The sequence below is a fragment of the Vanellus vanellus genome (assembly GCF_965231255.1).
Source record: "Vanellus vanellus genome assembly, chromosome: 3".
Lineage (NCBI taxonomy): Eukaryota > Metazoa > Chordata > Aves > Charadriiformes > Charadriidae > Vanellus > Vanellus vanellus.
The window spans coordinates 102,070,601-102,083,865 of NC_138907.1; the positions used below are offsets into that span (position 1 = coordinate 102,070,601).

Sequence of the window (13,265 nt, forward strand, 5' to 3'; positions counted from 1 at the left end):
AGCTGTCCCCACTCTGGACTCTCTGGTCAGAAAGCGTATAGAGTGGAACTAGTTACACATCTGGATATAAGAATCTAGAAAGAAGAGGGCATAATTTCAAATCGGCTTCCTCTTTTAATGCTTTTCTACTTTTTGTGTATCTCGCAAGGATGTGCATGACTCTCTTTCCAGTAATCCGTGTATTATGCAAACACCAACATACTTCAGTTGATACTTGAACTCTTACATAAATTGAGCTCATACATTCTATATCTTATGTAGATGAAATGTATAAGTATTGTATCATTTCACATGTGGAATCTTTTTAATAATGATAAAGAGACTCTAGTTATTATTCATCTAACAGATAAAGGTGACTCTCATGCTGATATTACAAAAGTAAAGCTCTTTCAGTGCCGGATTCCCCAAGTAATCTGGACAAAATTAAACGTAATAACTTAAAATGTGATGAAATGAAATATGGCTCAGCTACGGCAATCGAATAGGATTCATGAAGATCATGGCACCATTCAAGAGAATGCATGACTCATCCAATTCTACCAACACATGCATGTGTGCATAGACCTCAGTATTCACCAGATACCTTTAAAATGATGACAGAGCAGCATTTGAGACAGTTGCGTATTGATGGGCATTGACTAGGCCTCTGGTGTCAGAACTATACACAAACCTTTTCTTCTCCAGCCCTAAAAAATCAAATTACAATGCGTAAAAATCAAATGAATGCTGTTGAGCTCTATGAGTCAGACTGTGAACTCTTTGAGGAAAGGACTACAGTTGGTTTCTGTACAGATCTCAGCATAACTAGCAGTTACTGTAAAATAGGCAATAAATAATAGAGAAATCTAGAGAAGAGTAATTCTCTGTCAATTAAATTTGTCTTTGTTCAGAGTTGGAAATAAAGACAAGTATCACCAAATTGTGTGAGTAAAGAAAGTTTCTGAAATCTCTCACTGATGTCCTGCATGGTCTCTTAGCCTTGGAAGCCAGCAGTGCTTCAAGCTGGGTGCTGGCAGGATCTCAGCTCCTCCAGCTCTGGGGAAGGCTGCCAAGAGGCCCAGCAGCCCAGCTGGTGGGACACCAGAAGGCTGCTGCTTCTTCGTTCAGTCTTTGATCAAACCAAGTGATCTCTGCTCTATTTTGATTTTGATGACGGCATGTTCCCTGAGGGAAACCATTCCATTAGAAGAGTTTTGACCCATGCAAATGAGTAACTTAAACGAGAACCATTCCCATTCTTTACCTGTATAAATGGAATTAAATGTATGGAGTTGTACATTACTTACTAATCCCCCGTGGTCTTATTCCAGTTATTAACTGCTGCAACTGGTCAGTGTGGAATGATCATGTCAGTAACCAGAGACCTCCACACATCCTAAAAATATCTTTCCTTCTTTAATTATCTTGTTTCCTATTTTTCAGTAATGTTTTTAATGCAGTATTTTCAAATAAAGATGAAACAGGTGTTTACTCTACAGTCAACATACACTCTCCATTAAGAAGTCCTATGATTTGCACTAACTGTGCAAAGAAGCTGCAAAAGTTTCAGTGCTGTGCAGTCATAAAGAAATCTTTTGGTCTTGTTTGCGAATCAGAAAGTCCTTACTCTCAACACTTGTTCTGCTTCTAGTGATAAATAGTGACCGAGTGAAGAAGAAAATAGGACAAAGCATACTGATGTTATCATCTGGATTTCAGATTCTCTGAATGTTCATGTAAATATGTCCTAAAAACATCTTCTGTTTCTTCTCGGTGGCTTGCACTGAAATCCCTGGTAAGCAGCCAGAGCACATGGGCACACATGAGAATCATTGACATGAAGCACATGAATGCAATAATGAAGCTTGCATTCAAATGCAGAGACTTGCTAACACTTTTCATTTTAGCTGGTTTGGTCAGCAGCTCAGACAGCGTATGTCAATTCTCCTAGTTAAACTGAAAGCTAAACAGCAATGCAGACCTTGTCATACGCTACTGTAAGTAGGATTCCTGCAGTGCAGCTCACTCAAGAGCCCAGTAGATGTCAATCAAAGTTCAAGCTTCTGATTCTATCCTCGGTTGTTAATTAACTGTCAGAATGCTTCAATCTAGTTTATTACTAATATCTGTGCCTTCCACTTGCACAGATGTTATTGCTGGGACACAATGAGTCTCTTAATCCCAGGTGAATGCACAAATCAAAATAAGAGGCAGAAATACAATTTTTCAGTAGCACATGGGAAGGGAAGGGAAGGGAAGGGAAGGGAAGGGAAGGGAAGGGAAGGGAAGGGAAGGGAAGGGAAGGGAAGGGAAGGGAAGGGAAGGGAAGGGTCTTTCCTGTTTACTTAAGTGATATCTGAATAGGACATGGATGAAATAGAACCAAAGCATTGACTCCACAGGCTACACTAGTTCAGCAGCATTGGTCAAATGTAAGCAGGGGAACACACTGCATGATTAAGGAAGGTACCATAAAGCACTATTAGCTACTAAAACTCTCTTTAGAACCACTTCTGCTCTGCTTCAAGAAAGTCCATGACTAAATCCCATATTAACCTTGAATATGGATTTTTCAAGCAGGAAAAACCAGCTTCTCAGAGACTTCAAAATGTGTACTGTTTTATCTCAGATTTTCTGTGGCAGCCAAATAAAGTTTCACAAAAATGTCTTTGGAAAGAGCATTAGACCACATCCATTTCTCTCCTCAAAATCATGTGAGCCCGCAATCAGTGCAGTATCAGCCTTCTTGCATAAAGATGAGACAGTGTTCAGCTAACGAGCACCTGCACCTGCAGATACCACAAACAACTTGCCCATAAACAGAAGCAGCAGTTTGGGTGGGTGAGGTCCCTGTAATGAACAAAGGCAGTTTAAAGAGCAAATGGCTCAGGCAGTAGCAGCCCAGTCAAAGGAAAGGTGGGTGGACAGACAAATGCCAGCTTCCATCCCGAGCAAAACGATAACATAGGCAAATGTCAGGGAGGAGCGGCTCTACATCAGCACCAGTATCATCGCTATTTGCAAGAGCATAGAGAGGAAAGCTTTTCTCCTCGTGGCTTCAGGGGGAAAAAAAAAAAAAAGTGTAAACAGGGTGAGAGCTCCTGGGACTAAAGGTTTGACCTTGAACTTTCAAAGGCAAGAGGACAGCCTGTTTACAGAACCGGTGGAGGCAAATAGGTAAACACAGGTAGTTCTCCTAAAACCGTCTTTGCTCAAGAGCAGAACGAAGGACGCTTTTCCTCCTAGTTTAAAGTACAGCCCCTTGCGAGGGCTGTTATCTTTACACTGCCTGTCAAGCTGGCTGCCGAGCAGTGGACCGAACAAACACGCTCAGGCTTCTGAATAGCTCTAACGTAACCTCTTTGGCTGAAATCTCACTGGTTTCGCCAACGTGCACACTGGGTGTTTACCGGCAGTTAGTGTACCATTCAGGAAAAAAAAAAAAAAAAAGAAAAAGAGAAGCACCATCAGTTCGTTGAAAGAAAAAAAAAAAAAAAGCTTTGCAAATTTTTCCCTTTGGTTGCAATCTTATTTGCATCTCGCCCCGGGAAGCCGGCAGAGCTTGCAGACTGCCGTGGAATACATCCTTCTGAAAAAAAAAAAAAAAAAAAAAAAACCAAACCCAAACCCCATGAATGGAAGAAGACCCGTATGGCAGGGGGCTGGGCGCGCTAGTGCGCCGCTCCGTTCATGAAAACGCCACCGATGTCAATAATAAAAAAAAAAAATAAAAATATGAAAATTCCCCTGCGTGACTCCAGCTGAGTGGGTTCTCACGGCGGGGAAACCGGTCACACCCGCCACACTCCCCCTCACCACGCGTGGGTTGCCCGCACCCCCCCCCTCTGGCGGGAGCGGGGGGTGGAGGGGGGGCTGCGGGCAGTCCCAGCATCCCCTCCCCGCTTCCCACCGCCTCCTTCATGGATGAATGGGAGCGGGTCGGTCTGTGAGAGAGAGCAGCAGCCTCCCGGGCGGGCTGAGAGGCGGAGCCGCCGGCCGGGGCGGGCAGGGCGGGGGGGGGGGGGACGACGGGGGACGAGGGGGACACGGGACAACGGACGGTCAACACCTCGGCCCGGGTGGAGAGGGACGGGAACCGACCGGCATCCCCCGGTTCTCCATCACCGGGTCCCTCCGGTGAGCTCCGCCGGTCCCTCGCCGCCCCGCACAGCCCCCGGAGCGGTTTTCACGCTTTCCCCTTGAGCACAGCATTCCCCCCGTGGTTGGGGACACCCGTGTTTTCAGCAGGGGAAGGGAACCCCCCACACACACCCCTTTTCCAGCCACCATCCGTGCAAACCCCCACCTCGGCAAAGGGGACCGGGAAGTTTTGGGGGAGCGCGACTCACCCAGCACGTTCCCGACGAGGGCCACGATGAAGACGACGATGTAGCCGGCGATCAGAGCCCATTCGTACTCCTTGGGGTGCAAATACTCCTTCCAGAGGTATCGCAGGAACTCCTCATCGTCGTAGTCGGAGGAAGGGGTTAAAAAAGCCTCCCGCGTCTCGTTTAGCTCCGAACCGGTCGTCCAATTCCTGTACGGAGGGGAACCATCCTCAGGTTGAATCCCGGACATCCCTGGTGGCTGCTCCGGGGGCTGGGGAGGGGAAAAAAAAAAAAAAAAGAAAAAAAAAGGAAAAAAAAAGGCAAACCCAAAACCACAAACCCACAAGCAGACCCTCTCAGAGCATCCGAGCTTTCTCCCGCCCGTCCATCGAGGCTTGTGGTTGCCAGTGCGAAAAGCGGGGTGTGGGGAGAAAAAATGACGCGGGAACTTACGGGAGCCAATGCGGGAACAGACTGGGGATCCGCGTCGGTCCCCAACCCGCCCTGATCAGCCTTTTTCCCGGTCGGGCTGGGGGGCGCAGCCTCCGCGTCCGCGGAGGCTGCGCCCCCCCAGCCCGACCGGGGAAAAAGCTGATCAGAGTGGGTGGCACGTCTCGGGTGCCGGACTGCACCTGTCCCCCCTGGAAAAGTCACGTCCATTTCGGACGACGCCGATTTTCGGTCCCCAAACCATGCACACGCACCTCCAGGCATCACCCCTCCCCCGCCCTCACCCCGGCATTTCTGCACCACCCCCTCCCCCCCAACACACATCCCCATCCCCGCATCTCTCCCCATGACCCTGCTCCTGGCTTGTCCCACCACCTCTTCTGACCCCGGGTCCCCTGGGTTTCCCACCGTCTCTCGCACAGGCACTTCTCTTTAGACCTTTCTACCTTAAATACCATATATATAATCAAAGTATTTGTAGATTAAAGGCAGTGGAAAGCTGCTGTGGGAGGAAGCACAGGGTGAAAGGAGCCATTAAAAACGATTGGCTGATGAGGTTGTCTCCTTTCTGCGCCCCTTTGAAAGCTGGGCTGAATATGGGGTTAGAACAGAGGGATTAACCCCGATGGGAAAATCCTTCAGAGCACTGATCGGACAAACGTGGGGTTTCATGGGATTTGAAAATCACAGAGAGCTCACTGTAGGCTCAAGTCTAACATGCAGACTCCCTGCGCTGAGGTTGTTTCAAACGCCCACCTTGGGATCTCAAGACAGCAACTGCCCCTTAGCTATTCCGAATTGAGCTGAGCTGGCAGAAAGCAATTCAAGAGAGCCCAGAAGTGCTAGTTAAACAGCGTGATAGGATTCCTGGCTTCTGGTCATTGCTTCTTGAATTATTTTCAGACTTTACCCAGTGTACAGCTCCTGAAAGAGAAGGGATAGGTCTGGACTTGTCCCTCCCTGACCAAAAAAACCCACCTCTTATTCAGGTAATCTGTTCAGTTCCTAGCTGAATAATTTAATGAGTCTGATATAAGCACCACTTCATTGTGAAATCACAGAATGTCCTAGATTGGAAAAGACCTGTAAGATCATCTAGTCTGACCATTAACCTAACACTGACAAGTGCACCACTAAACCATGTCCCTGAGCACTATATCTACATGACCCTTAAATACCTCCAGGGTTGGGGACTCCACCACTGCCTTGGGTAATGAGTTCCAATGCCCGATAACCCTCTCGGTAAAGAAATTCTTCCTAATATCCAATCTAGGATGACACATCTCACTCAGTTAAGCATTTCAGTGCAGAGCCTGCACCTCCGTAGAAATGGAGGAACTATTATGGTGGGACTCCACTTCCAGCACATAAGTGTAGTAGAGAGGCAGATATTCGTAAATACTGTAGTGCTTAGCTCTAGACAGTACTTTAGGTTCCTGAATTGATCTTTATAGGTATGTAGCCTTCTCTATTGCCTCCAAAGTCCAACACAGCATACCTAACATCTGGTGTTGCCTTTGGGCATCTATTTCCATAGACATCCTCTCTTTCCTTCAGTTCCCTGTAAAACAAACAAAAATCCTTTTCCTATTCCACAGGGAAGTTGAGTGGACTTTTTAGGTTGGATATGTTAAAGAGTGAGATACACTTGGATATACAGGTAGGATCAACGCCTATCTCACATAAATTAGAAAGGTAGACTTTGCAAGCACCGTAAATAAGGATTTGACGCTGTGCAACTAATGAAAACATCTAAGGTTATATTAGTCGAGGTGTGAGTTTTGAGAAGTGATTTAAACTCTCCCGCAAATGGGGGTATGCGGGTCTACTTGGTCCACAAAACCAGACATATTTAAGGAACTTGTCACGGTCTTCGCTAGCGATGGAAAGCCTTAGACCATTTGGAAATCAGTAACAACCACACTCATGCTCCAGCTTATGTCATATGTTAAAATAATGGTCCCTAATTGCAATATTTCCTTCCAAGTTGCCATGAAGTCAGAAACAGGTAATGCCTTTTTTGACACAGAGTGCTTTTCTTTTTTCTTCCTCCCTCACCAATAGTGAGGACTTGAATTAAAATGGTATAAATATTAAGAAACATGGTTTTGTGAAAAACACACCTTAGGACTCATTATTTTTTCAACAAGATTGCAAGTTTTATTGATAAAGACATGAATAATTGATTATGCAGATTGATAAACTGCATAAATTTGGTATTCCTAGAGTACTGTAAGACATTTGCTTTGATTGATACAGCACATTCTGATTAGGAAGACGGGATAGTAAAAAATCAATATGGCATGCATTATAAAGATTGAAAATGGGCTAAGAGATCTCAGAATGAAACAGTAGACAAAGAATCTTCACTGAGCCTGTGCGTTTCTACTGTCAGTTCTTGGTTCTGCTACACCCGTTGTTCAACGACCTTGAAGAATCTGGCAGGTGACACAAAGATCAGGGCTAATGAGCTGAACACACACTCTTGTGGCAAATCTGTAGCTAGAAAGCTTCATGTGGTCTTTGGTAGTATAAATAAGTATATATGTGAAAACAGATTAAGGTATGTAGAAGCATATACCATATATAGCATGAAACTTGACTAAGCAAAAAATTTTCACCATGTACAAAGCTCCGCTACTGAGGAAATGCTTTTCAAACTGAGTCATTTTAGCTGTGCATTTTAAAATCAAGATCAAATGCCTTTCTAAAAGATAAGTGCTAGCTGAAATGGGAGTTAATTCAGAAAATTTGCATGACCCGTAGTATGCAAGGGGTCCGACTAGATGATTACGGTAGTCCCCTCTGGTTTTCTGATTTGTGAAAGTGCGTTGGCAAAATAGATTCACCTGATGAATTTTAGTGCCAATTTATCTTTTCTTTTAATGATGCTTTTTGCATCAGCACTAGTACAACGATTTAATTCTGTTCCTTGTATATGCAAGTGAACAGCAAATGCTCAAAAGTACGTAATTCTTATTTTGTTAACTATTTTTTTCAGTTCAAAACCTGTCCAACATGTGGCTTTACAAACTTCTACAAACAGAGTAGACCGGTTACCCAGCACTTAAAAGAAGCATAAATTCAAGGTTATATCTATTAACCTTCTTATCTCAAGAGAGTACTGTCTGGCACTTTATTTAGCTAAAAGGTTTGCATACATTGATATCTCTTCTAATCCATAACTTTCCATCACTAATCCAAAAATACTGAAATGAAATTATCAGCTCTAGAAGATATGCCTTATGGCTTTCAGTGCCACTTATTATATGATATTAGACCATGCGAATATAAATCAAACGCAATTTTATGCTTTATTGCATCTGATAGCTCACAGGAACTGACATTCATAGAGAACAAACCAACCCTATTTCAGCATCCAAGTTTATTGCTTTGTCAAACACATTTTCCCCCTCCATAATAACAAATCTATTGCAGACTTAGGGTTTTATTAATCACACAAATAGGCAGCATTTTTTATGTGTTAGGGACTAGCCCTTTCATTTGAAAATCTATTTGATTCAGAGGATTAGTTCCATACTAGTCTAACAGCATATTAAATTAGGAGCCTTTTATCCGAGCAGAATGAGTTTTAAAGTTTTTGCAAACTTGGGTTAACGGGCAGCTGAGCTGAAGGTCTTCTGTTCAGCCTTTGCTGAGCATTTTAACAGGTGCTTTCATTCTTGGGAAGCAAACCACATAAGCACGGCTGCTGAAGAGAAATAGACTGCTGCATTGGCAGTACAGACAGATTACGCGAATATGTCCTTCCTTCCCATCTTCCTTTCACTGTTCTCATTTAGCAGCTTTTCTCGGTCCCCTTTCTCTCTCATGGAGCATGCCGCATGATGGTTCAGTAGAAAACCACCAGCCTTACTGTTTATTTGCTGGAGCAATCCCACTCTGTCACGTTCCACATCTTGCCTGTGCAGCCCCTCTGCTATCTTTCCTCCTGTAATGGTATTTCAAGGTGGAAGTGCTGCTTCCCCGCCAGCAGCGCTAAGTAGTTCCTGAGAAGCGGATGGGCTATCGTCAACCGAAGAGTGAAGAAGGGAAGACGGTAAATGAGCGAGTAGAGAAAAGCCAATACCAAGGGAGGAAGACTGATAGAAAAAGCCAGATTTGGGAATCTATACAGCCGTAAAATTCAGTGGGGTAATAAGGGTAGCAACTACCAGGCAGAAAGGTGTAGAGCCACAAAAGAAAAATGAATATTGTATTTATTTTTAAAAAAAGTATAAATTAATCATCAAATCTTACAAATAAACATAACGATGCTCCATCACGCAATGCATTTGCAGCACCACAATTCCTTTAGGCCTCTTCTTGTCTTAGCATTAATTCAGTAATGAATTGTAGGTTAAAGAGGTGAAACTGGTTTTAACATGAGGGATACCGTTCAAACCAGCTGTTGAATTTTTGGAACCACTGGTGATATAAGAAGCATCCAGAACAATTAACCTTGATTAGCCAACCTCAGGCATTTTTCTCTTTTGCGTGTAGAAAGCAGGATCCTGTTTCAAACAGTCCAAGAGCTTGCTAAGGTACCGTTACCCAAGTATAGCAAGAATATCAGCTATGCTGTATTGGTTTATTAGCTCACTATCACCATTAAAATGAGGCAAAGCTACGAGAACTTGCTCTGTTTCTAGCAGTGATGAGATAAGAAAGATCAGCAGTTGGTTAGATCATGCCATCTTCATTATTAATATTCACCAATGCAGAACATATTTGAAGTGAAAAAGTCTGATTCGAGTCTCATTCACATTGCTGTGAATTAGAAGTAACTTCATTCGTGTCAGTAGAGATATGCTGCTGTAATACAAATTAAAATAATACACTGCATAGTTGTGCAAATTCAGATGAACCGAAAGCGATATGAGAATCTGAGTCTCGGTGAAAATTCTGTTGTGCAACCTACAACAGAATCGCCTAGGATTCCTGTATGTTGCAAGTATAATTTCCAAGGCTGTATAATTCATATTTAAAAAAAAAAAAAAAGTACACTGCTCCTCCATGCTTTCCTTGGGCCATTTACTTATTAACAGATGGGTACTAAAAGGGGTTAAGAAAAAAAATTGGCTTTGATTAGGATGATGAATGTATTCCATCTGCTGTATTCACTCCTTCACCAAGTCTACAAATATTTAAAAGCAAACACATTTAATGATCAGGGCACAGATCCAACCTCCATAGAACAAATTACAATACACCTTTCCCTACGAGGTCGCTGAACTGTGTACGGAAGCTGAAAGAGGGATGTCTGTTTACTCTATTTTTTATAAGACAAGGCGCTGCCAATGATAATTCCAGTCAACAAGTTTAAATAAGTAAAAAAGAAAAAGCTTCTTAACTTCATGTTTATGTGAATACTGGAACTCATTGTTGTAGAAGCCAAGGCAAATTTATTACAAGTCCATCAAAGCTGTTAAATGAGGCAGTTTGGATGCAACATTGCACTCAAGAGCTCTGAAGCCAGAGAAAATATAACTCCAAATATAAACTGTTTCTTAAAATTAATTTCCCTAGCATCTGCTCCTGACCCATTTGGAAACAGCACAGGATCTTTGGTGAGATCTGAGACAAGATGGATGCTTTCACATTGAGTATTTTGAGGAATAAGAGAGAAGAGGCACAAAGCTTTTTTTTTTTTTTTAAATATAAAGAATTTGGTTATTTTAAAAGCTGTTCAGATTAATTTAGCACAAACATCCAGTGCTCTAGAAAACATCCTGTTATTTAAAGGTTTTCATGGTGATTAGAGCTCTGGATCTACCCTTTACAACACACAGTGAGGAACAATCTCTGCTCTGCAGAGTGTACCTTTTAAGCAGAGAAGTGAGATGAAGAGTGTGCACCAAAACAGTGACAAAGATGGTTTTAAGTGACATATCACTTTCGGTATATGAAAGCTAAATGACACCGGCCTGTGTTACAGGCTATAACCTGTATTTTCTGTATTTAGGTTCATTGACCTACTGTCATCAGATCAGACCAAAAGTACTATATTGTCCTATTGTTTTCACCAGACTGGTTCTTACTTTGTTCTCTAATCCCTCAGAAGAGCAGGTCATATTGCATGAGGTCAAAGATCCCTCTAATCAGTGCTACATCTCTGACAGTGGCCAGGAATAGAAGTGTAGAGGAGAATATAAGGGTAAGGCAAGTTTGCAATGATACTTTCCGTCACTTCAAGTTCTCATCTTTGAGCAATCTGCAAGTTAGCAGCTTCCTGAGGCAAACCATTATGTCTGGTTAATAAATAGGTCTTTACTTTTTTTCCCCAACAATTTTGCTTAATTGTTTTCTGAACCCATCTGCTTCCACCGTAACTAGAAGCAATGATTTCCACGACTAGTTACAGTGTTGCTTAGTTGCTACCTTTAAAACTGTTGCTGGATAATTTTATTTGGTTTGTTGCTCATATATTGCAAAAATTAGAATATTTCCCTTTCCAAGTTTTCCATAGTACTTATTATGCTCTTTTCCTCAGTGAAGTCCTCTTGAAAGGATCTCTACTTCAGCAATAATTTTAGTTTTGTACTCAACATAATCAGAAAACTTTGTTACCTTTTATATTCATGCCCTTTCCTAAGTCATCCACCAATATGGTGACTAACACAAGTCTGGTGTAGGTCTCTGGATCTAGTAATAAACTTCTACTGGCAACTTTTTCCATTTTCATAAATAATTATTTCTACTGTTTTTCTTCCCTCCTCAAACCTGTTACTAACAACAAAGGGACCTACAAGATGATAATTTACCTTCAGAAAGAGTATTTCAAACACCCTGAATGTACAAAATGTTTTGAAAAAACAGGTATACTTCATAAAATGTAAAATAGATACGTGGTGTGTACCTTCTCTCTTCAAAAAACATGATGATTCTTTTCTATTACGTGTATTCACACGTCCAGTACCTCTATTACATCAAATTGCAAAGTATACAAAATGGATTTACCAGTCCAGTGTTCCAAAACCCTCTGTAGGCCCTATAAAAGCCTGGCTACAAATTTGACACCTTTCATGTCTCCTGGATTGTTTTCATCTGGAGGTTACATATTTTAGTTATTAGGCTAACAATTTAGTATTTGGATTCCTTTAGTACATGCTGTGAGTATCACCTTGTCTTGGAAAACTTTTGGGACCGTTTTCTCTAAATGGCAAATACCGGTATACTCATTCCTATATCATTTGTACTTAGGATCTACTTGATACGAGATGGGCAAGGTATGACCTTGGGTTTATGTCCCAAGTTTTAATCCTTTGCCTTCCTTTCTCCAGAGTAGCATGGTCATGTGCTGCTGCTAAAGTGATCCCCAGCTTTTGCAAGCCCCTGAATTCTTCCAGGGAACTGTCTGAAAGAGAGTTAGAGCCTGTGCCAGTGTCAAATATAGTGTAGGCAAAACTTCTACGTCCTACTGAGTATCTTCCTTCCTTTCGAAAGCCTACCTGCCAACCTCCTCATTTAAAACAACCACTCCAGGTTATCTGCCTTCTATTTCAGGTTTCAAGCCTCTGCATAGAAGTATTCATAGATAAGATCTTATTTTGTTGGGGTTTTTTGTGCCCTCTTTAAATAAGACCCTGTTCATTCAGTCTTTTTTTTCTTTTTCTGTCACTTGCTTGAATTTTGTTTGGTTTGCCCTATATACTATACTTTATTTGAGTACAGTGTTCTGTAACTTCACTACCAGATGAATCAACTCAAAGCGTGTACTTCTCAGCACTTTGGCTTTCAGATCATTAGTTTACAAACTTCCCCATAGCTATTTTTATTTTAAATTTCCTCAATAGATTTCATTTCCCTTGGGTAGACTACTTTCCTCGTGTCAGTTCCATTTTTCCTTAAAGTTTCCCCCTTCCTAATTACCTGACTCTGCTTTTCTTTATGCCACTTCTCAGACACATATTGACACTGCCCTCTCTCTAGCCCTGTCTATGATATTGAGAACATCTCTCAGTACATCTTTTCTCAAAGATTTTATATCATCTGTGGCTACTATTCTATAATATGACCTCTTGAGATTTCCATTTTTATGCTGTCATCAGAAAACAAGACAGAAGTATTTTGTAATGAGAATAGTTCACAAAGCTTCAGAATCATTTGTATCCATGCCTTTGTTCATTCTTCGCTATTTTGTTTCTTAAGGTGTGAATTCATGTTCTGTTTATGCACTCAGATTTTCATGTGGCATTTAGAAACTTCACTGCTGCCTAGATAGCTTATTCCATACCTACTTTATATTTTTTCTAGCTTAATAAAATATTTCAGTTAGGTAACAGGGAAGATCTTATTTTCCTCCTGTTTTTAACGAACTGCTTTTTTTCTCAATCATTCAATGAAAAGCCAACAAGAGCTTTGAAGTGGCAATACTTTGCATTGCAACATGCAGAACTGCATTAATTTCCCTAATTGTTCTAAGGCTTCTTGGGATAGAAAAACACGCTTTCTGCATCAGAAATTGAAGATACAATGGCATACAATTTCTGAAGAAAACAAAGAATT

General features: G+C 41.9%; 1 protein-coding gene across 1 annotated transcript in view; it reads right to left on the reverse strand.

Annotated features, from left to right (window-relative positions):
- Window positions 1-4,557, reverse strand: part of HCRTR2 (hypocretin receptor 2) — a gene marked incomplete at both ends in the record, with an annotated part of 33,451 nt that extends 28,894 nt beyond the window's left edge. The window contains one exon of the mRNA XM_082481798.1: window positions 4,329-4,557. Within this exon, the coding sequence (XP_082337924.1) occupies window positions 4,329-4,557 (229 nt within the window). The remainder of the gene's footprint in view (window positions 1-4,328) is intronic.
- Between the last annotated feature and the right edge of the window lie 8,708 nt (window positions 4,558-13,265).